The 26,805-nt window shown below is 40.9% G+C and overlaps 2 protein-coding genes across 3 annotated transcripts; both read left to right on the plus strand.

Moving 5' to 3' along the window:
• The first annotated feature begins 4,359 nt into the window (after positions 1 to 4,359).
• otud5a (OTU deubiquitinase 5a) lies at positions 4,360 to 13,234 on the plus strand. Of its 2 annotated transcripts, none has more exons than XM_072449421.1 (9): positions 4,360 to 5,122; positions 7,032 to 7,485; positions 7,803 to 7,896; positions 8,120 to 8,184; positions 8,750 to 9,055; positions 9,173 to 9,355; positions 9,496 to 9,700; positions 10,542 to 10,613; positions 11,634 to 13,234. In XM_072449421.1, the coding sequence occupies exons 2-9, from the start codon at positions 7,054 to 7,056 to the stop codon at positions 11,774 to 11,776; spliced, it is 1,500 nt and encodes a 499-aa protein (XP_072305522.1). In that variant the 5' UTR covers positions 4,360 to 5,122; positions 7,032 to 7,053; the 3' UTR covers positions 11,777 to 13,234. The 2 variants fall into 2 exon arrangements, with proteins under 2 accessions (XP_072305522.1, XP_072305523.1); XM_072449422.1 differs by having other exon boundaries at positions 7,806 to 7,896.
• A 1,386-nt stretch (positions 13,235 to 14,620) lies between these two features.
• Positions 14,621 to 26,435, plus strand: slc35a2 (solute carrier family 35 member 2). The gene is made up of 7 exons (XM_072449423.1): positions 14,621 to 14,806; positions 16,016 to 16,198; positions 17,195 to 17,346; positions 19,645 to 19,767; positions 20,021 to 20,295; positions 21,030 to 21,389; positions 26,331 to 26,435. The coding sequence occupies exons 1-7, from the start codon at positions 14,743 to 14,745 to the stop codon at positions 26,353 to 26,355; spliced, it is 1,182 nt and encodes a 393-aa protein (XP_072305524.1). The 5' UTR covers positions 14,621 to 14,742; the 3' UTR covers positions 26,356 to 26,435.
• The last annotated feature ends 370 nt before the right edge of the window (positions 26,436 to 26,805 follow it).

Consider the following 26,805-nt stretch of genomic DNA (forward strand, 5'->3'; position numbering starts at 1 on the left):
GGCAATTCAAAGTGCTTCACACAGCAGGAAAAATGCATTCAAATCACAAAGAAATTACAGAAACAGAAATACAATAAAATTAACTAAATTAAAAATTATCAATCCAACTGATTGTCTAAACTAATAAAATCACAAACAAAAGAGAAGAGTGCAAAGAAAAAATCCTTTCAGTCATATGCGCAGCTAAACAAAACTGTTTTTAGCTTAGATTTGAACATTGTCAGAGTAGAAGCCTGTCTCACATCTTCAGGAAGACTGTTCCAGATTTTAGCTGCATAAAACTGAAATGCAGTTTCCCCATGTTTATTCCTGACTCTGGGCACCAGCAGGAGGCCGGTCCCTGAGGTCCTCAGAGTCCGAGATGGTTCATATGGCACTAACATATCCAAGATGTACTTTGGTGCTAGGCCATGGAGAGACTTGTACACAAGCAGAGCTGCTTTAAATTCTATTCTCTGAGCCACAGGGAGCCAGTGCAGGGACCTGAGAACAGGACTAATGTGATCATACTTCCTGGTTCTAGTCAGGACCCGAGCAGCAGCGTTCTGGATGTACTGCAGCTGTTTTACAGCTCGTTTGGAGAGGCCAGTGAGCAGGCCGTTACAGTAGTCTAATCTACTGGAGACAAACGCATGGATAAATCTCTCTAAATCTGGTTTTGACACTATATTTTTGATTTTGGCAATGTTTTTTAGATGGTAAAAAGCTGCTGATGTTATTGATTTGACGTGGCTATTAAAGTTCAAGTCTGAGTTCATTATTACCCCCAGATTTCTAATTTGATTTGCAGGTTTTAGAGCGAGACTCTGGAGGTGACCGCTAACACTTTCTCTTTGTTTCTGTGGGCCAAAAACGATTATTTCAGTCTTGTCTGAGTTCAGCTGGAGAAAGTTGTTTTGCATCCACAAACTGATCTGTTGGATGCAGTGACAGAGTGAATCTACTGGTCCATAGTCACCTGCCGATAGTGAAACATAGATCTGAGTGTCGTCTGCATAATTGTGATAGGACACATTTTCACTGCGTATCAACTGACCTAACGGCAGCATGTAGAGGTTGAACAGAAGGGGACCCAGGACTGACCCTTGGGGCACTCCACAGGTCAGGGTCATGTGGTCTGAGACACAGCTACCAATTTCAACAAAGTACTTCCTGTCTTCCAGATAGGACCTTAACCAGTTTAGGGCAGTGCCAGTGATGCCCACCCAGTCCTCTAGTCTCTGTAAGAGGATCCCATGATCGACAGTGTCAAAAGCAGCACTCAGATCTAACAGAATTAAGACTGAGGCTTTGCCCGTGTCAGTGTTCAGGCGGATGTCATTTGTCACCTTGACAAGAGCAGTCTCAGTGCTGTGATGAGGTCTAAAACCTGACTGAAAAACATCAAATTAGTTGTTTATTAAGAGGAAATCTGTGAGCTGTTGGTAAACAACCTTTTCAAGGACTTTGCCCCAAAATGGCCGATTAGAGATGGGCCGGTAATGACTCAGTACTGCGGCATCAAGACTGCTCTTCTTTAGGAGAGGTTTTATGACCGCAGTTTTCAAAGACATTGGGAATGTTCCAGATTGAAGCGATATGTTAACTATGTGAGTGAATGGTGCTAGCAAACTGTTCAGCACAGACTTTAGAAATCTGGTGGGTAACACATCGAGGCAGCATGTAGATGAACTCAGACTGGTGATGATCTCATGGACAGTTTTGTCAGTTACTGGTGCAAAGTGAGTTAGCTCTAAGTGTCTTGGTGGTTTTAGGGTAATTTTTTGCATTGTGGGATTTATAGCATTTTTAATGCCCTATACTTTGTCATTAAAGAATAATGCAAACTCATTACACTTGGATGTGGAAATGAGTTCTAACGGCAGCTGAGCTGGAGGGTTTGTTAATCTGTTTACTGTGGCAAACAGGACACGCGAGTTGTTACTGCAGCTTCCAATTATTTCAGAAAAATATCTTTCCCTAGTTCTACATAAAATGAGGTTGTACATGTTCAGCTTCTCTTTGTAAATCTCTTTTTGAACCTGGAGCTTTGACTTGCGCCATTTCCGTTCGGCCCTGCGGCACTCCCTTTTCTGTGCCCTGACCGAGTCATCATTTCTCCACGGCGCCTTCTGCTTATTTTTAACCATTTTAGCCTTTATAGGGACAATGGTGTCCAGAACATTCAAAACACTAGATGTAACAGAGTTCAACAAATCATTTACATTAGAACATGAGACATTTTCAAAGTTTATCATTTCCATAAACAGTGCACCTGTGCCATCACTTATGTGTCTCCTCTGAACAACTGCAGGACCAACCGGTGGTTTGGGAGAAACAGACAGGTCAAAGAAGACACAGAAATGATCAGACAGAGCAACATCGATCACATTAACATTTGAAATATTTACCCCCTTTGTAATTATGAGATCTAGAGTGTGTCCTTTGCTGTGGGTGGGGCCTCTCACATGCTGAGTAAGACTGAAGGTTTCAAGGACAGCATCAAGCTCTTTAGCCTTTCTGTCACAAATATTATCAACATGCACATTGAAATCACCTGTAATGACCAAACCATCAAAGTCTGTGCATACGACTGAAAGCATCTCAGTAAAATCATCAATAAACTTTGGCAGTGCTGGGGAGGCTTGTATAAAACAATGAAGAGAATGGATGGAGACCGTTTTAGCTCCATTTTAAAGGATACATACTCAAATGATGAAAACACCCCAAAAGACAACCTGCGGGTAATTATTTCATCTCTAAAGACAGCACAGACTCCACCCCCTTTTTTGTTTTCTCGTGTTTCAGATTCAAACTTAAAGTTGGGTGGAGCAGATTCTATCAGAACTACATTTCCTGTGTTTTTGTCAAGCCATGTTTCAGTTAAAAACATAAAATCAAGATTATAGGAAGAAATAAAATTATTAATTAAGAGAGATTTGTTACATAAGGATCTGACATTTAGCACAGCAAGTTTCAGACTAGTTTCAGTGGGACTGGGCTTTATCTTTTCACAGGGAATATTAATCACATTTCTCAGATTGGGCCTGACTCGCATTTTGTTTTTCCATCTGTGTGATGATGTGGCTACAGAAATAGCACTAGGGGGGGCTCTTTTTACATAGGGCCCCGGGTTGGTTTGATTTTTAATGTGAAAATAAGTCCCGGCAACGCTGAGACCCAGTGCATCCTAGCTATGGGAGATACCAGGTGAAAGGCGAGGTTGGATGGGTGGTGGGGCTTTTGTAGCCAAGGAGAGTTTGGGACCAGGTGAGAGGCGAGGGGGGATGGGTGGTGGGGCTTTTGTTGGTGTAGTCGGCTTGTGCAGGGAAGAGTTGATAAGTATTGACATAGCCCTTGCTATATTGGGCGTGAGTGGAGCCATCTTAATGCCTGATTTGATCAGACTTTCAAAATGGCTGGGAAGGCCCATGGGTGAGAGTGGAGATGAGAAGGGGAATGATGAATCTTTAGTGGGAGTAGATGTTGCAGGGGGAACCCAGGGCTGGTGCGAAGGCAGGGGCGATGACAGGGATGTTGTTGGGCTTGTCACAGATGGGTCAAAGGCCTTTGAAGATTGTTCCTTTGCTGGAGGCGGTGGAGGTGAATGTGGAGCAGCTGGAGCTGAATCTTTTGCTGGTGGTGGTGGAGCAGCTGCTAATGAATCCTTTGGTGGAGGCTGAGGTTGTGGTGCTTTTGATGTTGAAACATTGGCTCAGTCTCTGGCTGATAGAGCAGGAATTGTTCTCTCATTCCTCTCTTCTCTAACTATCTGCTCAGGACCCTGTCCAGGCCCAGTCCAATGCCTCAGAGCGTGGAGCAGGTTCTCTGTCAGCACCCTCACTCCACCTCTGCATGGGTGGGGGCCATTTCTCTTAAACAGGTCCTCTCGTTTCCAGAATAGATAGAAGTTCTCAATGTAGTGTAGTCCTCTCGGGGAACACTCTTTGGACAGTCATGTGTTCAGCTGAAGAAGCCGGCTAAACTTGTTTATCCTCCTGTCGATGTTTGGAAGAGGTCCACTTATGAATGTTTTGATTTCCATTTTACCAAGCACGTCGAATAACTTCAAGAAGTCTTTTTTCAAAACTTCAGTCTGTTCCCGCCGCATGTCCACTGCACCCCAATAAAACTCCTGCAATTGAACAAATCAAAATAGATCTGTTGAATCAACCAAAAAAGTTTGCCTACTATTTATTCACTTCAAAAATAAAATGTACTTCAGTGTCTTTTATAATAATGTACGTATTGTACAAATAATATGTGTTATTTTATAACTTAGTTCATGTTCCATGTATTCCTTTTATTTAAAGAAATCATCTGATTAAAGAAGTAACGTAAGTGGGAAGTGACGTCAACACGCACGGTGCCGTACGTCAGTCTGTGTTGATGTTTTGTGAGTGGTGGTGAGGTGGAAACGAAGGGACGAGTCTTTTTTGCTTTATAACCTGTGCTTAAACTGCTGAGCGGTGTGTCCTGTTGTTCACTGCAGATTCGGATAACGGTTTTTTTGTGTGTTCGGGACCTCGCTGGAAGGATTTAAAGCCAAAAACGTCGAAATATTCGATCTGAACAGGGTGACTGTCGTTTGAGTCTGTAGCATTAGCTGTTAGCTACAGCAGTGAAGCTAACATCAACTGCTAACGCCAGCGATGTTTTGATGGAGGAGTTTCTGGAACTGCTTGGCTCACCATTTACAAGACCATGTTGAGCAATTCTCTCTCGTAACATTTGTGAACTTGGTATCTGAAGTAAGTAACATTAGTGCGAATATTCATGAAAGCAAAGAAGCGGTCTGGAAGCTAAAGAGCTTAAAACAACACTGCATCAATAACACTTGAGCTAACGATCGCTGTCTTTTCTACCTAAAGTGTACTGACTTTACCGCTGGAAACAGACGCTGTCTGTATGCTGCTCTGTCTACGCCCAGAGAGCCGCAAAACGGTGAAACGGAGCCCATTTTGAGTGTATTTAAAGCGGACACCGGCGTCTGCTTTCGCAGGGAACATCTGGCCTCCGCCAAGCCTGTAGGACTGTTGTGGTTCACAGGGAAAAGTGCAACAAAACCAACCCTTTTTCTTGAACCGCATTTTTACTCAGGGGGTGAAGTGGATAATACAAGAAGGATTATTCCCGGAGAAAGGTAACTTTATCTTAAAGAATCAGAGCATATATAATCATGACCATATGCATACCGAAGGCAACTTTAATAATCGTCACATTGATTAGACCCGTGCACGGGTGCACACTTTTATCATCCCTGCATTTGTCACCGAATGTGTTGTAAAACTCCTTAGTAAAAGCCAAAAAATCACAATTTTAAAAAAGCACGTCACAATTAATATTTTATCACAATTCTCCTAAACTTAGTACATTTCCTTTAAGAAGTGGCTGAAGTCATTTGATGCTTCTGAAATCTCACAGTTCACTGTTCTGGTTTGAATCCGCCTGTCACTCACTCAGAGCAAAACAGAGGATGACCAATAGGAAGAGTGGGTGGGACAAATGTCTCTGAGCAAAGAGCTGCATTTAACACAATATGCCCATATCAAAACAAAATAGCACAGAGGATCAGATCATGATTAGTAGCACAGTTAGGGGCGGAGTTTGCATGTTCTCCCCGTGTCTGTATAGTTTTCCTGCGGGGCTCCTGTTTCACGTACCACTCACATGTGCAATAGGCCTCCCCCTCAGTGGGACTTAATAACATCAGCCCTACCAGGGACTACAGGTGAAATTAGCACTTGAGCTACAACCTGGTACAACGCATCTCCCGATTAAGGTTAATGTATATTGTGCACTGTCCCTGTCTCAAATGAATAAAAACTACATTTTTATTGCCCATCTGGGCACTACATAAACCTTTTGGTGAAAGTCCTTTGTGTCAACAAAAAGGTGTGTAAATTATTTAACGGGTTCTATGTCATTATTTTTTAAAGGTGGAGGATCCACTACCTGCTACTTTATTGCTTTGTTTTTAATATTCCACCGTATGGTATTTCACTTAAGAATGATCTTATAGCATATACTGGTAGCTATGTTATAAGATTTCAGCTGTAAATTGATCAGTTTAGTATCTCAAACTGATTGATCTAGCCATCAAAGATTCATGAGTATCAATGCTTACAGAGGCCACAGTCTTTTATCATATGAGCAGCAAGATAATGATTCCAAGGGCATTATTAGTTAATCCTCTGACTTGCACCCTGACAGACTTGCATCAAAGATGAATAACTTTTACAGATGACCTTTTTGAACAAACAAAAAAAAGGTCAAAAAAGGTTTGTTGCGGACTCTAGTTGGTCTTGACTGGAAATTTTCTGCACACACAAGCTAAGCCAGTGCACACTGCTGCATCTTTGAGATGCCAAAAGAGGCTTTTTAAAGAAGAACTCTGGTGTCATATTATTGCATTTGAAGAACAGACTTTTCTAGATGGTGAAGTCCAAATAGAATTTTTGTAGGTCATAACAGCAAATTATACAGCACTGATTTTCACCATAGGTTCTGAAGTTATTATTATAAATAATAATTAAAACACGATCAAAATGTTGAAAGGTTATATTTTGAATATATTACAACAATATATTTATGTTATCCTTCCTATCCTTGCTTTTCACAGAGTAGACTGTATATATAAGTGGGCGTAGCTAACCTGCCGGCCACCGCGGTCCATGTAAGAAGTGAGCATGAGCCTGAATCTGCTCCCATTCACTTTTTATTGAGACATCTGCGCCTCTGTCTCTGTTGCTGCTGCTGTCAGGTTCATCATTCTGGACCTAAATGTTTGTTTTAAAAAGTTCTACATCATCCTGGCATTTTTAATATTTCACTATTGTCTTTGCCATGAAACATGGACTTGGATTTCCAAATATGGAACTCATTAGCCGTTAAAGTTGCTTGTCACGATAGGCTTCAAATTGCTGTATCCGAACAGTATGCCATCCACTTATATATATGCAGTCTATGCCTATTATCAATGTTAATTGAAATAACCCTAAAACTGTACAGAGTGTAACTCCAGCCTAACCCTCTGATCCTTCCACCTACAGCTTGTTCTGCTCGTGCTGAGCCATGACCATTCTTCCCAAGAAAAAGACCAGTTCTGGAGGTCCAGATGAAGATAGTCGTGGCAGTTCGTCTGCACGGCCGCGAGCCTCTCCCCCTCCCTGGTCATATGCCCCGCCTCCCCCCACGCCCAGCACCTCTCCTCCACCTACAGCCCCTCCCTCTGTTGGCCCCTCAGAGCCTGGAGCCTCACGGGCTGAACTTGGGAGCTGTGGGGGAGGCCTGGGCAGCTGCTGCTCTGGTCCTGGGCTGAGCAAACGCAGAAGACAGGCTGTAGGCTGCTCAGTGGCCGTGGGTGCTCTCACTGGAGGGGGGCAGCCGGGGGTTGCCGGCCCTGGGGCCAGTCAGGACCAGGAGGAAGGAGCCGGAAACAATAGTGAGGATGAGTATGAGAATGCTGCACGACTACAAGCTGTGGACCCGGCCACTGTGGAACAGGTGAGCGAACATAATATTATGTGCTGATGTCCAGGCCTTTATCATGACTTTATGACTCATTATTCTATCTAATCCTATACTGATGTCAACACATTCCACTCAGAATCTATACAAAATCATAATTTTATTAGAGAAATGCCCCCAGCTCCATTTCAAACTATGGCATCTTAAACTCAGCCATATCTGTCCTAGCAAAAGTGAGTGGGTTGGGTGAGCATTACATAGCTTCACTCTTTGTAAGTGGTTTTGTTCTGGAGAAATTGTGGGATTGATCTGTGTTGGGTCTAAAATGTTAAAACTTTTATCATTTTTTTTAGCAGGAGCACTGGTTTGAGAAGACTCTAACAGAGAAAAAGGGCTTTGTTATAAAGAAAATGAAGGAAGATGGCGCCTGTCTCTTCAGAGCTGTCGGTAAGACAGACACAGACACATGTTCTGATGTATAGTCGCTAATGCACTCGGATGAAGTGTCTCTTTTTTGGTAAAAATATTGGCAATATCACTCACAGGCAATGACAAATGTTTTATAAATCGCACCATTCAAGAACAAGAGATCTGAGCCAGGATCCTCAAGAGAATGTAGATGGACCCTTTTTCCTGACGTGAAGTATCTTAACCTTTGTGTGTGTTACAGCGGACCAGGTGTATGGAGACCAGGACATGCACGAAGTGGTCAGGAAACACTGTATGGATTATTTGGTGAGTCCCTCCTCTTTCCTAACATTGCCAGAAAGATGAAGTTCACAATCTCTTTAGAATCCATCTTGTTAGTCTCCCGCTGATTTGTTTGCAGTCTGCAAAGTGATTTAACTGGCCAATCACATGGCATTTTGGACCCACATGTGGGACTTGAACCAATCACAGCAGCATTGTGGTTTGGGCGGAAGTCAAATAAACATAGCGGCGCCAATGGCCATACTTTGTCCTATTTTAGGAGAAATATAGACTTTGTTTTTCAAAAACCAGCACACAATGGCACACTGGATTTTACACAATTAAATGTGTCTGTTTCTTCTGCTGTTGTAACGCTTTGACCAATCTGCATGAGCCTTCACAGATTCATGTGAAGAACTAAATTCAGAGTGAGAGACAGATCAGTTTGCTGTGAGGCAGGTTAACTCTTTCCAATCCATGCTTAAGATTGTGCTCTGTCTCCTTCTGTCCATGTTTATTCTTGTGTAATAAGCCTTTCAGTCATGTGACACCTTCAAATCTGGCATTGCCCATAATTGTCTCCTTTTTTGATGTTTTTGTTTTCTTTCAGATGAAGAACGCGGACTACTTTTCAAACTATGTGACAGAAGACTTCACCACTTACATTAACCGCAAGCGCAAGAACAACTGCCACGGCAACCATATTGAGATGCAAGCCATGGCGGAGATGTACAACCGTCCGGTGGAGGTTTACCAGTACGGCACAGAGCCCATCAACACCTTCCACTCCATCCACCAAAACCACGATGAGCCCATCCGTGTCAGCTACCACCGGAATATTCACTACAACTCTGTGGTCAACCCCAACAAGGCCACTATCGGAGTTGGGCTTGGACTGCCCGCCTTCAAACCAGGGGTAAGTACATCAGACGGGTACACACGCAAGTCTCATTGAATCTGAGCTTACACCTGTTCAAGGTTAAAAAATGAATGATTTTACACATTTAGTCTGTTTTTGTCTGCTCTGCTCCAGTATGCTGACCAGTCACTGATGAAGTCTGCCATAAAGACCTCAGAAGAGTCGTGGATTGAACAGCAGATGTTGGAGGATAAGAAACGAGCCACGGACTGGGAGGCCACTAATGAGGCCATCGAGGAGCAGGTGGCACGAGAGTCCTACCTGCAGTGGCTCCAGGACCAGGAGAAGACCAGACAGGTACCAGAGCTGGACACGGTGCAGTCCTGACAAAGTCCTGTTTTGTCCTTTTAGACTTGTTAATTCTGTTTGACATCATTAACAGTCAAATATTGTCAGTTTTGGGGGAAGTCAAGGTATTTTATTTTGTATGTTTAAAGCCTCGTAAAGCCAGTGCCACCTGCAGCTCGGCGACAGCAGCTGCCTCAAGCGGATTGGACGACTGGAGTGCCCGGTCGCCGCGACAACGTGAAACAGACGCCTCTCACTCCGACCTCACCACAGCTACGGCAACCAGCAACAAGCCTCCATCCCCAGGGGGAGCTGCTCTCATTCTCAGCAAACCGCCGTCCCCTTGTGCTCCAGGTGAGGCTCAGACAATGATTGGAGAGGTTCACAAACTGGGCGCGGGCGGAGTGTCAGTTATTTACGATGAACACTTTCCCTGCCAGACCCCACAGCCTGCCAGGGGTTTTCACAGTTTACCAAGCATTTTGAGGCAAAAAAGTGGAGAAAAAACAGACTTTTGTCAAACGTTAAAAGTTTGGTGAAAAAAAGATGTACAACTGCAATGAAATAATGTCTATAGGATTATAATAGGTGGGCTACACGGTAAAAAGAACAAAACTAAAGTAGCATTGCACACAAGGTGCCACATACATTGTCTCCTTTATGATGCACAGATTGATTGCAGGGCTACATGCATCCACACATAATTAACATAATTAATTAACTTACTATTCCATATTCTGGCCACAGGAGAATAACTGTCTGAACTCAGGCAGGTATTATTCATCATACCCTCCTCTCCGAACTCTGATCCAGTAACGTAATTTTCTTCAATTAAATATCTGCTTTAAAGCTTGCTCAACTTAATTGTTTTAGTGCAAGATATTTTTTTTTATTTTTTGAGATCCATTTGGAAGAAAGCCGTTTTTTCTGCTCCAGTCTGACTTTGTGCTCCCATCATTGTTATGTATGTGGCTGGTTATGCACCGAGACAACTACGGAAATTAACATCAGGCAACACTTGGGATTTATAAAATGGATATTTCTGTCATTGGCAGGATAAGCGTTAAATATAATGGTCATGTAATATGCAATACTTGCAGTAATCTATGTGAATGAAAGCGGTATCATTATTTCTATTCATAGTGCCAGTACTTGTGACACTTGTAAATTAGCATTGTTTGTGTTTGTGTTCTAGGTCCCAGTAATCCCAGTCGTCACCATCTGGAATACAGAGCTATCATGCAGGAGATGTCCCCAACGGCTTTCGGTGAGACATTTTATCACAGAAGAGTGAACTAGCTTTTGTTGTTAGTGTTACTATATCAACATACTTTAAATATTAGTTTTATTTTATTTATGTTTGATGGGTTTTTGCATATCTCCCAATGCTGAACTCCCCAAGAGCATTTCTGGTTGCTAATATTGATCTTTTAGCTGACATTTGCTAAAAGTATTATTCTTTTTTCTCAAGAGCCTCTTTGATTTATTTTTATTTTGCGTCCATGTGTCCAAAGGGACAAATTAATATAAATACACATTTGGTGTGTAAATAAGTGATATTTAAGCCAATATGGCTATTTTGTCCCCTGACAGGTTGATTTTAGATAGAGAACAGGACAAACAATGAGAAAGAATCACAAATCACTGCCAAATACACAAAACATAATACACAAGGATTGGAATTGAAAACTGGTTCTACTTTGAATCGTCAGCATCTTCAGTTAATAATTCCTCTTATTGATCAGCCTCCTCCTCTTGTGAAGCCTGCAGACTACGTTTCACAGTCTGTGTGGATATACATCTGATGCATTTATGCAAACGCTGAGGCAAGGCTGCACACACCTGGAGCACAGCAGAGGTCAGGGGTCGGCTGTTTGTTGGTTACAAAAGGACACATGAGGAGCAAGGACACAGTTTACAGCCTGATGTGGCCCATTCCCACATGTTTTTGTTTTGTTCACATAGTGTAATAAGTTATTGATTTTGTTAACACCAGCTCCACTGAAATGATTAAGAGCCTCAAATGCTGTTTTAGAATATTTAAATGCTTTTACTTACTTCAAAATGGTACCATTCATTAGATATAATTAAATCAGATAAAGTCTAGAAACAAGATACATAAAAACAATTTACTGTATGTATGTATTCCCATCTCTAATAATCCAGCTGCATTAAAATATGTAGAGGGCTTTTAAGCCCCATAGTACTGGTCTTTTTTATGTTTAAATAGATGATGATTATATTTTGGCCTTCCAGCAGCCGTTCATCCAAGTTCTTCTGTGCTTAGGTCTGACAGATTGGGAAGATGACGAGATCCTGGCTTCCGTCCTGGCGGTGTCCCAGCAGGAGTATTTAGACAGCATCAAACAGCGGCAGAGCAGCTCCAGCAGCATGCACAGAGAGAGAGAGCCTTCTCCTGACAGCAGCTGATACAGACAACCCTCCTCTTCCCCACTACCTTCACTCCTCTTACCACTGTCCCTCCTCTTTCCAACTTCGCAGACCGGATTCCAATAAATCAGCAAACACACCCTTTAGTTCCCTCATTCTACCACTCCCCCGAACGTCAGCTGAGAACTATGGGCATGTTATGATATGAAAATGGGTTCCTTTAAGAACTAAACTGAATTATGCTGGTGTTGCTTTGTAAAGCTCCTTATTATGCTGTTTTGACATTTTGAGCTTTAAACCATTTTATAAGGTTGGTTTTCTCTAATGCTATATAATGACTCGGACACCAGGTGGAAGAAACACTCGCACACAAACACACTTCATAAAATGTGAAACAAAAAGGCAAAAGTGTCAGAATAAAGCATAATAGGGGATTTTAAAGTCAAAATGTTGTGACAGTCAACATTTACCATCCCAATTTTGAGAGCACTTACTAGCCCCTCCAAACAGTTAGCAACAACTCCTTCAACTTGATGTTCAATTTTGCACAATATTCTACTTCCTGGGAAAAATGCTAATGGAAAGTTAATGGTAAAGCTAATGGCATTTTCTTAACGAGCTCAAAATCACCTGTAAGTCTTACTTTGGTCTCTTAATCTGTATTGCCGTCAGTTTTGCTTTGTCCATCTTTTTTTTCCTTCAAAAAACATATATAAAGACTTCTAAATTCTCAACTGTGATAAAACGAGATAAAATCAATAACGAAATCAGTAACTAAATGTCCCCACCCCTGCCCTATAAAAACGCTAATTTAGCATGTGGATATAAAAGTCTGTTTTGTAAAATTGTTCTTTGCTATCGATGACAATTGCTCAGCGGGTGTGGTTCATTTAGTGAGCGCTTTTGCCAGAGAAAAAAAGTAGCCATTGTATTAACTAATCTGTAAAGATGTACAGATTTTTTTTCTTTTTGTTTTAAAATAACTTTAATGTAAAAGTTTTACAACTGAAGTTATATTTGTTTATTTTGCTGAAACTATAAATAACCAAATTGAGATAAGATTTCAAATAAATGTTTCCCCAACATTTCCGAAATAAAAGCTTACGTTTGTATGTACAAATGCCTTGGATAAGCGCTCATTAAACACTGCACCTCTGGAAATCCGTCATAGCACGTTATTGAACCATTTCAAAAGTGTTTTTTTTTTTTTCTTGGCCTGAAAACCCTTTTTAGCCTGAGCCCTCCCTCTCTCCCTCTATCATCCTTCACCATCAGACTTATTTAGCTGCATGTATAATGACCACCACCAGTTAATATCATCTTAGAAAAAAAGTCAATAATAAAAAAGGAGAGAAAAACAGAAAATTGTGAACCTTTCTCCTGTTGATTGAATAATGTTGTATTAATAATTATATAAGTTTGTTTTATTTTATTTTCTTGTTTGGGATGAAAATACTTTTTTTTTCTTGGAATAAAAAGAAAATGTTTCTGAACAAATTGGTTTTCTTTTCTTAATACAGCAACAGAACATTTGTCACACCAATTAACAGTGTTTAATGTTCAAAAGTAAAAATGGACAACTGAAGCCCAGTAATGGGCTTCAGTTCAGCTATTTTTGAGCGGGAGAGGCTTTATTCTCTAAAGTCTAAAGAATAAGGTGCTTTTGCTCTAAGAATAAAGTCCAAAAAATAACAATAGGTGGCGGTGATGTAATACTTGGATACCAACCTCTATAAAACACCAAAGAAGAAGAAGACACTGCACAAACTGCAAATTAATGTAAAGGTATAATAACTGACTGTCGAGAGAGAGCTGAAGAGGATTAAAGTGAGGAAGGCAGCAGGACCTGACGGCATCAGCCCCAGGCTCCTTTAGTCCTGCACAGATGAACTGTGTGGAGTTCAACATGAGCCTGAAGCTGAGGGTGGTACCACAGGTCTGGAAGACCTCCTGTCTGGTACCTGTGCCCAAGACACCACGTGCCAAATACTGACATAATCATGTGCAATACTGACTTAATCATATGCAATACTGTCATATTCATGTGCAATACTCTGACATAATGTCAATCATATTGTGCAATATTCTCCGTCCATATAACTGCTGTAAATAAGAGTGTTACTATTGTTACTATTCTTTTTTTTTTACTTTTTATTAAGAATATAAGAGGTTTATATAAGAATTTTTATTAGAACTTTTCTATTAAGAGTGTTTTTAAAAAAAAGTTTTCTATAAGTTATCTGTTCTTTGTGGTTTACTTCTGTACCTACTATGTGTTGCAACACTGCAATTTCCCCATTGTGGGACAAAAAAAGGCTTATCTTATCTTATTTTATCTTATAACCAAATTTCCATCGAACACAAACTACGGGACCTTTTGTACAATGTTGTATTATGGGGTTGAGGGGAACAGCGCGGGCTTTCTTGAGGAACAATGAGACCTTCTGATGTCGTCAAATCACTACTTGAGTTATCCTTTAGACGGCGCTAAACACTGCGTCTTTTACAGGTGAGAGTTTGTGGCCAATCAAATCCTTCCTGGTCAACCTGCGCTCAACCTGAACAAGGAAGCGACTGTAACGACACTAGAGCGTTTACGAATGACAAGATCTCTCACTCTGTATATCTGTATATCTCTCATATATGACATGTATTTTTCATGGACGTATTGGTATTTTCATGGTACAGGCATCAGGTTTTATTTTTTTCCAAATATATATTCATCCAAGATACAATCAATTGGAGCGTATCGTTAAGCATTTGCGTTGTAGTTTACGCGCAGAGTGGGACCTCTTAGCTTTTCACGCCCATCTTCATGTCACCTACGTCTGTTTCGCTGCGCTGGCCCTGGACGCCGATGTGACACCTTTTCCGCTCAACAGGGCCCCACTTTTTCGCCCTCCCCACAAGCCTCACACCGCTGGGCCTCGGTGTTTCAGTTCGGGGGTGACACGCAGCCTCAGCGCCTTGACTCCGCGGAGAACAGCGGGCTGTGGGACGCAGCCATGGCCGAGGGAAACTTCTCCAAGGCTGGGGAGGAGAAGGGAGTGAGTCGAGCTCAGAGTGACGGTAAGAGAGAGATCATCGCTGTGTTTGAGCAATGATAGACATGTTAGAAACTCAACGACTGGGTTCATTTAGCATCAACACACTGGAAATGCTTTAGAATGGTTAAAATCACACACCACAACACTTGCGCTTGACTTCCAGGAGCATGGGCTAGCATACCAGGAGGGGTTAGCTCTCATATAACCTCCACTATCATTATCTTCTGTGTGCTACAACTACACGAGCGTTTTGTTGTGGCGCTCTAGGTTTCCCTTAAGACGATACAAAATAAACTCGTTGATAAATGTTTACAGACTGTAAGTAATGTGCTTCAGAAGAATGCTAACTGAAGATAACAGGGCTCCACGTCACTTTGTAGCTCTGAGCGTAATTGACGTGTAAAAGTGACTATCCGCTGCTAAGTGTCACAAAAATCTACTCACACTTCAACTATCAAAATTATTTAAATAACATGTTTCCTAAGTATGCCTTCAAAAGCCAACTCTCCTCAAACGGACTAAAGTGAATTTTGTAATGAAAGTGTGTTTGGAGATCTAATGTATCTCCATAGAGACAAGCTCCATAGAGACGAGCAGGTGATGGCCCCTCCATCAGAAAAAAGTTACATTGTGCACCTTTAACGACTTGTCAAATATCAGTGCAACACTTTATATTTTACTCCATCCAGCTAACCACAATATTAACTTTTGTTTTGTTTATAAAGTATGAAGAAATGAACAAACGTATTCAGTCTAGTAACAATGCATGTACCATGTTAGGTTTGTGACGTGGTTCTACACCAAGGACAAACACTCAAATGTGAGTCTCCCATGATCCAATGTCATGCAAAAAGCTAGTTTGTTTGACTAATGAACGTGTTTGAATTGTGCAAAACAAACATTCTGTTTGTTTTGCGGTAGTAAACCGGTTCCACAGTGTCCCAAGCATCCTTAGGCTCTAATCTCAGTCCAGTCCTGTGTGCACAAGTGGAAGTTCAGGTCTTTTCAAACTTGTCACCCACTTCAGTCTTTCTTTGGAAAGTACTATCTGAAAAAAATGTATTCCTTTTATTAAACAAATGTTAATTATATAGTTTAGTCCAAGTTTTGACATAGTCCTACATTACTTTCCACATTTGGATGCAAGGTGGAATGCGTAATAAGAAAATCCAACTTGTTGAATATAATCACAGCGCATAATTGCAATTTTACACGTTGACTTGTGTTTCAGTGAACAGGAAGTTGAAGTACATCTCTCTGGCTGTGCTGGTGGTGCAGAATGCGTCTCTGATCCTATCGATTCGCTTCGTGCGGACTCTCCCTGGAGACCGCTTCTATGCCACCTCCGCCGTGGTCATGGCCGAGGTGCTGAAGTTGCTCACATGTCTGCTCATAATCCTGCTGCAGAAGAGACGTGAGTGCCAACACATTTACACACACATGTAAAGACACAACAAGGACTAACTGGCACACAGACTGGCGCAGCTTAGATGTGAATAAATCTCGCATTAGTACCAGAAGGGACGTCACAATACAACATTTTAGAGTCACGATTAATGTAGGGGGAAATGTTGCGATTTTACGATTAATCACAATTATCGGCAAAAAGAAAGGAAACGTTGATATTGTATGTTTGTATTGTATTTTTTGTATGTTTAAACTTGCAAATATTCCTGTGAGAGGAAAATGTTAAAATCAACCTGCCTCTCATTTAATACAGCATATTATTTAGAAAATATTATAATGCCCAAAATGGATTAAATAATATAAATATAAGCTTATTCTCGAAGCTATTATTATATCAGTTATTAGTGAGATGAGCTCCATGGTAACGCTCAAGGGCTTGAGACTGAGAATGCAACCTTTCTTTGGCTCACGTCATCAACAAACAAAAGCTTTGTGAAGAATCAAACGGGATTATCTGGTAACTTTATGTTCTGCTCCGTCTCCTTGCCTGTGACTCGCGTTGCGCCTGGGGGCATTTCTACGGTGTACCGTAGGTTCCAAAAACCCCACAAATAACGTGCCGTGGCTATACATATCTGCGTTAGTGTAAAAATGTGGTTAATCTTGATATCCCCAAGTGCCAGTATATGGTCCACTCCCAGCAGAATGCCAGATTTAGACGAACACTAAAACAACACTTGCCAAGGAAAATGTATTCAGATCTGAAATGAGCATCACACAAGGACAAAACTGTCTTTAAATTGTTAATAGCTAATTGTTAAGGCTTTAATGCCCCTTTTGGTTGATGTTGATGGAGACACTTTTTTAGTAACAACCCTGGTCAAAACCTCTACATTTGGAATATCACTGCATTACTAACATTGTGTTTGAAACGATCTCCTATCCCAGATCCCAGTTTAAATAGTTCCTGTGTTTTGCGGTAAATGACCTTGTGTTCCTCCAGTGAACGTGAAGGAGACGGCCCTGTCCCTGTTCGACTCCATTGTGGTGCAGTACAAGGACACGCTGAAGCTGGCTGTGCCCTCGCTCATCTACACGCTTCAGAACAACCTGCAATACATCGCTATCTCCAACCTCCCTGCAGCCACCTTCCAGGTACCACACTTCGCTGGGCTAGTCTTTGCCTTGAATCCTACTGAATATGGATTAGAATGATCTCAGTTTAGAATGTCGGGTAGTGTTTTATCTAAAATGGCAGGTTCTCATGTTTTGTAATTATGATGCTGTTTGGTGAGTTAGTCTCTCTGGTACATATTTTTTCTTCAATCAAGTTTCAATTTGTGAAGAAAATTTGAAAGTTGAAAATTACAGGAAGTCGTGCTGAGCTACAACAGAATACCTCCACCTCTGCGACGTCATCAAAAAGTGCCATTCCATAAAAAATGCACAAAAACACCCTTCCTTCTTGGTTCTGTTTCCTATTTAAGATAAGATAAGATAAGATAAGATAAGATAAGATATTCCTTTATTGTCCCACATGGGGAAATTTCATTGGTGCAACGCAGGTAGATACAGAGGTAGATACAGAAGAACAGATCACTTATAGGAAGTCTGAAAAACACTTTCAGTAGAAGATCTCCTATAAATAAATAAAAACTCCCATAGACAAATAAATAAATACCATTGCATGTGATCACAACAGTAATTGCACATGAATATGTGTCACGACAGCACATAGACTGCACATGAATTTCACAGTAATTGCACATGAATTTCACAGTAATTGCACATACGACAGAATTGCACATCAGTATTAGGTTAGGTCAGTATTGCGCCGGGATAACGTGACGATCTCCGGGTAAGACGACTGTTCTCCGCAGTTTCATGAGTTCCTCCTTTGTGTAAACGCGGTACGGCGCCGGCCGGGGGGCGGGGCCGGAGCCGGGGGGCGGGGCCGGAGCCGGGGGGCGGGGCCAGAGCCGGGGGACTCAGAGCCAAGGCACATCGCAACGACACGACGAAAACACTCAATCCAGCCGAATAAAGTCAAAACAAGTTAATTCAAAGCGATTCCAGTGCGTGTCCCGATCGTTCGTGAAGTTCCTCTTTCATATAAACGTGTATATAAACATGTACCGACGACACGCCGTACTTTAGCGCGGCCGGAGGGCGCGGCCGGAGGGCGCGGGGGGGGGCTGGTGGGCTCGCTCGGAGCTAGCTCACGTCACAACAACACAACGAACGCAACGAAAAACGCTCAAATCCAGCCGAAAAAAGTCAAAAACAGTTGAATTAAAAAACTATTCCAGCGCGTGTCCCTATCGTACAGTAAAATAGAAAAAATATACTAACTATATTTACAAAATATAGGAGATAAAGCACAATAAGTGTGAGAAAGAAGAGAGAGCGTTTACACCGGGCTGCCAGCTGTACCAGCGCCTTATGACGTCCTGCTTTTTGATTCTCTTCACTTTGATTAGAGCCCAAGCCGGGTATCCACAGGCTGTGAGAGCTTATGTCTCGGGCCTGTCGGAAAAACACAAAATTCCTGTTTATTTTAAACCCGGCAACATTTCAAGTTTATCCGAAGGACAAGATTCCGACACAAAAGCAGCAATGTAGTGACGAAAGCTGTAAAGAGTGGCACATGGGAGAGACTAAACAGCCTTTTCACAAGAGGCTTTATCAGCACAGAAGACATGCAAGTTCAGGACCACAGAGTGCTGTGCATCTGCTAACCACTCTATCGAAGACAGGCAATCTTCATTTAAAAAAAGAAAAAAGAATCCGTCCTTAAACAGACATGTAGGTTTAAGATTCAACCTTCCGGTCATATCGAGGGGGGAGCGAAAGTCGGGTTACAATAGGAGGTAGAGGTTAATTTCAAGTGAAACCAAATACTCCCTTTAACAGGAGGTCCCGCCCGGAGGGCGGGCAGGGGTTACTCAGAGTAGGATAAATATCGGTGTTCCCAGGCTTGATTCGCGATTAAGAATGACTCTTGGATGAGAGTCAATGAGAGTCCAAATGACTACAACTGAATCTTTTTCCACAACGATATCCTGTGATGATGACATAACGTCTGTTTCCTGTTTATGGACAGTCAAGTTAAAACGTAAGCCAAACCCAATTCATTACATAAAGGGACATGAAAATGCAGCAAAGAGGTGCAATAAAGTGAAATCAACGTAGAAAAAGCGCCGCTAACTTAGAATTACCGGACTTCTTTTGGATATTTTTTTTGATTGAAAAATATAACTTGTGTACTATTAGATTACATTTATGAAGAAAGCATTTGTTATGTTTGAGAGACGGCCGATGATCTCGTAGCAGGACCTGTTCCAACGCACTCTAAATAGAACCTGGGTGAAACGTGACTTCCATGTTCTTTTGCTCCTGTCTGCTCTTGTTCTGCCCCTGTCATGAGTTGGTCCGCTGTTCTCTGGTCGCTAGGTAACGTACCAGTTGAAGATCCTCACCACAGCCCTGTTCTCGGTGCTGATGCTGAGAAAGACCTTGTCCAGGGTCCAGTGGGTTTCGCTGCTGCTGCTCTTTGCTGGAGTCGCCATTGTTCAGGTCAGTGCATTGAAGCAAAGTCACGAATCAATTCATTTTCACATAAGATTAAACAAAATGACAAAACGTTAAACATCTTCTGTCAGCACACATCGCCTCACAGCAAAGCAATCATTATTGTTACCACTAATCTTGTACTACGTTTTATTTTTGTATCTATAACAATAAGATATTTTATGCTCCAATTACTTTCCCTGAGCTTCTGGTTCCTGATCTTTGCTGTGTGTAATGCGCCCCCTTGTGGCTCTTGCAGGTACAGCAGGAGGGTAAGAAGGAGTCCTCTGTGTCAGACAGCTCCTCTCAGAATTACACGGTGGGTCTGGTGGCTGTGGTGATCAGCTGCCTCTCCTCTGGTTTCGCTGGAGTTTATTTTGAAAAGATCCTGAAGGGCAGCTCGGCATCTGTGTGGGTGCGAAACGTCCAGCTCGGAATGTTCGGCACGACACTGGGGCTGCTGGGAATGTGGTGGAACGACGGCCCTGGGATCGCACACAATGGCTTTTTCTTCGGCTACACCTCCATGGTCTGGTGAGTCCAGAGAAGCCACACTAATCTGTTTTGTAATCGCAGTTTGCGACTTGGACCCAAGATGTCGCTTTCAGGCCCAGGTTTAGAAAGAAAAAGAAATGATCAATTGTATAATTATTTTACACTCGGTCAACGATGATCTTCCACCATTAAATCCGTCTTTGAATTACACAACACAATTTCATTGCATAATAAATATTCCTGTAAAAACATTGTTTTCATAATTCATAATGAAAATTTACTTTACTTCTAAAATCAATACCATAATAAAATATAAAAAATAGACAAAGATCTAAGCATAACTCAAACTGGGAAAACGACCATATTGGAACAACTATATCGCCCATCCCTATTGAAATGCTCTTTTTTGACAACAGTGGTTATATATCACTGGTTACATATCAGGGCTGGGCGATATTGACAATAAATAATATATTGATATGTTATTGGAGTATCCCGATAACAATATTCAGACAATATAAGACAATCCAACAGACAATCCAACAGAAATGTGTTAAAACATTTCTGAGGTTCATCAGACAAATGTGAAATGTCTGTAAAATGAATCGCAAAAGTGCAGAAACATTAATTTTTTATTTTAAATCTGCTTTTTTGGTAGCATTTTTCACTTAACTAAATACTCAATACATTCAAATTTTCTATGTGTATTAAATGTACAATTGTTCCTGTCTCAATCATTCTAATTCTATGATTTGCCTTTGTGCCGTCTCCAGGTGTGTCATCTTCAACCAGGCGTTTGGGGGCCTCCTGGTGGCCATGGTGGTGAAGTACGCCGATAACATTCTGAAAGGCTTTGCCACGTCCTTCTCCATCATCGTGTCCACTGTGGCCTCTGTCTATCTGTTTGGCTTCCATGTGGATCTGATGTTTACGGCGGGGGCAGGGATGGTCATCGGTGCCGTCTACATGTACAGTCTTCCCAAAGCTCCCAGCATGCTCAGCGGCGTGGGGGGCGGGGCAAGTGAAGCAGCAGGAAATGCTGATGGTGGGAAAATGGGACTGTCCAGAACTGGTGGAAGTTTGACGACAGAAGAGACTGAAGAGAACGGTGAAATGGACTCGTTTCTCCCAAAGTCAGTCCTCGTCAAATGAATTAATTCATATCTGTCTTTTCTAATGGGTTGCACATTCTGTGAGCCAATCACAGTGCTCAGTTTCGTCACGTGACTGCACCTACAGTATTATATTAGTTCATTGAATCTAACAATACAAATATTTACTTTAAAGAACATAATGACCAGGCAAGACTGTGATTGGTTCATCGTCTTTCTTTTTCTCTTGAGTTAAAATCAAAACTGGAACTTTTTTCTAACATGGTCTTTCTGGTCTAACTGCTTCTGCAAGACTTGTACTCACAAAATTACTACATGTAAATTATTCTAAACCTGGAAACTAAACCTGGGAACCAGTGTCTATCAAGTTGCACTCAGATGTTCCTTCATCTAAAGATAATCCAGATTTATTTTTTGTGAGTATGACTCTTCTTTTAACCTTTGACCAAGTCCCCATGGAGACGAGCTGTGTGTGTATTGCAAACGTAAACTAAAAATGGTACTAGTCAAACGAAGACCAAACCAGGACTGAAACAAGACTAACGCTTTAGAAGTGATGTTTACCCTCATTGACTCTTCTGTTTATATGTTTATGGATCACATTGATTTCCCTGCTCTTATTGTTTACATCTCTTCCTGCTCTGGCACATACATTTACACTTCAGCTCGTCTCCGTGTGAACCGCCTGCTTTCTTTCTGCTTGAGTTTGACGTTTCAAAGCACAAATGGAGCAAAAAATTAGACTAGAAAACTGAGGGACTTTAGGTTGTGCCTCTTTGCCTTAAACTTTCTTTTGCTGAATGAATGAATGAATGCCTTCTGGTGATAATAAATGCTTGGTTATGTTACTGTGGTGTCAGTCTGCAGCAGTTTAAAGGTTTGCACTGAGAAAAACACTTAAACCATAGGCTTACAAACTATCATTTATTTATTACAATTTATTTTCATGTCTCAAAATGAAAACCAAAAGAAGTTCTAGTTCATTTTGGAAATAAAAAAACGTAATATAAAAAAACTGGAATTTTAATTTAGAACAAAAAGCTTATCTCTAAAAAGTCGTCCCAGATAGTTCTCTAGCATTCAAATTATGTATTTATTTTTATATATTTCTAATTCTCTGTGACTCAAACTTCTGCTGCAGCAGCGTCGGTGCCTTCTTCTTAGCCATATTCACTTTGTACTACGCTTCACACAAACTTGTGGCTGGAAATGAACATTTTGAGGAGAAGACTGGTCACATGACGCAGGGCGTGGCTTTGTGCTCGTTGATTGGAGCACGCTTTTCATAAAAGTAAAAGATACTTAAGTGTCAAGGATGATGTTTACGAATGTGTCACACGATTATTTTTTATAGTTTGATTGTGTTTTGACATTGTGTTGTATCTTGTTGTAAAGTCAGGCTTTTAGCTTTCTGAGAAAGGAGCTGACTTTATCATTTGTTTTTGCTTTTTGTGTGTCTCATATTAGCGGCTGGTACCTTTTATTAGCCTAATGTCTGTGAATACAATAATGAAAACGTTTTCAAGCTATGTTTTATATTTTCTACAATATTTTATTTGAATCAAACTGTAAAAAAGGTTTAAATGTTTAATTTTGTGTAAAATCATACATAAATATAAGTGATATTTAAGGTGAAGGGAAAAGTGAATATTATTGTTGATAAGTAATAAAGCTGACTCCAAACTGGACGAATGTGGCCCAGAGCAAACTGTGCTGAAACGTGTTGAACTGTGAAAACTGCCCAAATGTTTTGAATTTGTCATCCAATATTTGGACTTCTGATCATTTATTCTCTGAACTCGGAATTTGTAATGCATCCTTTACATCTGGAACTATTAAAACATATTGAAACAAATTAATATTTTAGTAGAAAATATCAGAACCCAACATAAGATTATTTTAAAGATTTTTCTGAAGTCATTCTGGAGCGCCCCCTTGTGTTCTCCTCTAACACGCTCTGATGTTTGCTGAATATTTCTATTTAGAACACAATAGATCGACTAGTATTGAATTTAACCTCTATTTATGAAGGTTATTTTATGTTTTTATTACCAAAGCGTTTATTTTAGACTATGTAATTTATTTTTTTTGCATTTTAATTATGTGAACTGTGTTTAATTTAGATATAATTCCCCTAGAAAGTTCCGATTTATAAGTAAGAGGGCAACAATGGTCATTGCTTTGTTTAATTTCTTGTTTATAGTAACTCCTTATTTGTGAAAACTTATAAAAGTCCTGTTCCTCCAAACCAAAGAATTCTTTGGGTGAAAAACATTTATACCTTTTGTAATCCAGACCTCGAATCTCAGTCAGTTCTATATTTGGTACAAAACCTTGGTCATAAGCCAACCATTTTAAGATTTTTACATCTTTGTTTAGGTTGTATAATTTGATTAGTTCCTTCCAGGTTGTAATTCTTAACCTCCTCCAGATGACGGTTCGTCATCTGCCAGTAAAGCCTGTACAGGAATCCCCGGCACAACATTAATCTCAATATTTTTCCACTGAGTTTCATATTCTGCGTCACACCAGTACAGCAACGCTCTGATTTGAGCTGAAATAAAGTAATTTTTCAGACAAGGTAAACACTAACCACCTTTTTCTTTCGATAACTGTAGCGTTTTAAGTCTGATTCGGGGTTTCCTTCCTTGCCACACAAATCTTGAGATTGTTTTATTCCATTTACGATATTACGGCTCATCGACCAGCCGGTGGGGGATAGAAATCAAGAGAGTCTGGAATAGAAAGAGAAATCTCTCTCTCTCTCTCTCTCTCTCTCTCTCTCTCTCTCTCTCTCTCTCTCTCTCTCTCTCTCTCTCTCTCTCTCTTTTAGCGGTATATGCACCTTTTCAGGGTTTTTTTTTTTTTAAAGAAAATGCATCACATTAGATATGGACTCCAACAATTTGCTGCATGTCCTCCCTTCTCTTTCATCCCCCATTTCACGCCGTCTTTCCTGTCTAATAAAGCTTACAGGGCAAAATCTTTAAAAAGTTCTCTGTGTTTTGCATCTTCCTCAAGAGCACCTAGCTTTCCCTGGAGTTCTTAGCATGTGCGTTTTACTATAAAAAGTCACCAATATATAAAGAGTCTCAGGGAAAGAGAGTCCATGCTCAGCTTTCTCTTCCTGAGCTCCTCACAGATGTGATGGAACTTTTGTCGTAGTTAATGAACCTCGTATGGAATAGCTGGAGCAAAGAAGACGCGCTTGACTTTGTAATGGCGGTCTCCTAACCTAACCTTTGCAGCCTTCGGGACAGGTTCCTTCACACCATCGGTAAGAAATCTCATTATCAGGTGTTGTGGTTTATCAGATGCGGGCCTTGGTTTGCCCAGGCGATGTGCTCTTTCTATTGTGGTGGGAGGTACCTCAACTCCTGAGATGACCTCAGGTATTATCTTCTCCAGAAAACTTTCCTCTTGGACCCCAATTGTCGCCACATTGGCCTCCATCTCGGCCCTCATTTTATGTAGATCATCCATATTGTCTGAAAAACGCTGCTCGGCTTCATGTCAGGTTCGCTTGCCATGTTGGCCTCGTTAGCCTCGTTAGTTTGTGATGCGGGCTGTCATCTTCATTTGTTTTGGTCCAGTAGAGTTACCAGACTTGTCTTCTTCTTAGGCAGTGGTCCCCAAACTACGGCCCGCGGGCCACATCCGGTCCGTTGGGCCTTTCAATCCGGCCCGCCAAGCTTGTCCAAGTTATATATATTTTTTTCCCCGTAGGCTTTATTAGACAGTAGATGGAATGAGAAAAAAAGGAAGGGGAATGATGAGAGAGAAAAGAGGACAGGCAGCAAATGTCGGAGTCGGGATTCAAACTCGCAATACTGTGCCTGGCCGTTCATTTTACCTTTCGCCTGTAATGCCCACATTTCCCCAAGAGATGGCACGTACAAGAAAATCTATGGCGCGCAGAAAATAAAATTCACCACAAACGGCCACCGGGGCCAATCAAGCAGGAAGCACAAGTGTTTGACACACTGAAGACTCTTGTGGGCAGTAGAAGACAGTAGATAATTAATCATTATTTAATGCATTTGGAAAACAATTCGTACATTGAGCCTTGCATTTGTTGTTTTGTTACAAGTTACAGGTCAAATCTTGCGTGTAATTTATAGTAATTCATTAGTTCACACAAACACACCATATTTTCCTGGCCCGCCCCCTCGGACAAATTTTAGAACCCAATGTGGCCCTCAAGTCAAAAAGTTTGGGGACCACTGCTCTTAGGGATTATGTTTGTCAAACAATGATTTTAAAGCCAATTTCTGCAGCAGTGGTGTGAGTGCGTCAGCTCAAAGCGCTTCCATAACTGGTCTGAAAGTTGCTTGTTTGCGCCTGTGTTTTGGGAATACATGAATATTTCTTTTTGGATACATTTTTATGAAAATGTATCAATATTTACCCAGTGTTTGTCTTGTAGTCTGCTCCTCTTTTCTCCTTGTTTTTGTGATAACATTCCTCCACTGACTGCATGCCTTCCATGCCAACACTAAACTGTAACTCCACAATTTGTTTCATGAAAATATTTTGCTCAATGCAAAGTAAGATTATAAATGTAATTTTTGTTTGGTAAGTTTAGTTCTGAGCCACACCCTGCACAATCCTCATATATATATATATATATATATATATATATATATATATATATATACATACATATATAATTTAAAAATAACTATGGCGGAAAGGTTGTAGAAAATATTTGGTTTAGGATCGACATCAGAATTTAGACTGAGATAAATCCTGCTGTAGATCTGGTTTAGTCTTTGTTTGGTCCAGGTTTAAACCTGCTTACATACATACATTCTGGTTTAGTCTCGTTTTGGTCATGATTTAGTCCTGGTTCTCACTAACTTAAGTGCTGGTCTTTATAGTTATATGTGTGTTGTCATACTTTGATTAATTCCTGGTTTAGACCTTGACTTAATCCTGCTGTGTGTGTTTGCTCTGTTTCAGGGTTGGCAAACAGAAAGGATCCTGAAGGAGACAAATCTCTGACAGAATCACTCCAAAGTCACTCCTCCAGGCACTTCTGGGGCTTTTACTTCAGTGGATTTGGAGGCAAATGTACTGATTCACATTGTGGATCAAAACTTATCTTTCAACTATGATGGATTAAACCAGACCATTTCATATTAAAGTCCTGGATTAGACTTGGTAGGGACCTTTTTAAGGACATGGTTTAGATCTGAACATTTCATTCTGCTGAAATATATTTTAATGACTGAAATGGTCTAAAGTTTCAATGAGAGAATCTTATTGAACATGAAATGTTCAAACACCAAAGTGACCTCCAGCTTTTATTTTGACGTGCTTTTGTTTACATATTTCTCCTGTTTGAACTCATTTGAATTCGAAAACAAACCAAAGTGCACTTATTGTGAAAGAAGTTGCTTTACATTATTACATCCGAGTATGTTATTAATGTACA

This window comes from Eucyclogobius newberryi, unplaced genomic scaffold, assembly GCF_026437365.1.
Source record: "Eucyclogobius newberryi isolate DKJ021-1_F unplaced genomic scaffold, fEucNew1.0.hap1 SCAF_17, whole genome shotgun sequence".
In the NCBI taxonomy this organism is placed as follows: Eukaryota; Metazoa; Chordata; class Actinopteri; order Gobiiformes; family Gobiidae; genus Eucyclogobius; species Eucyclogobius newberryi.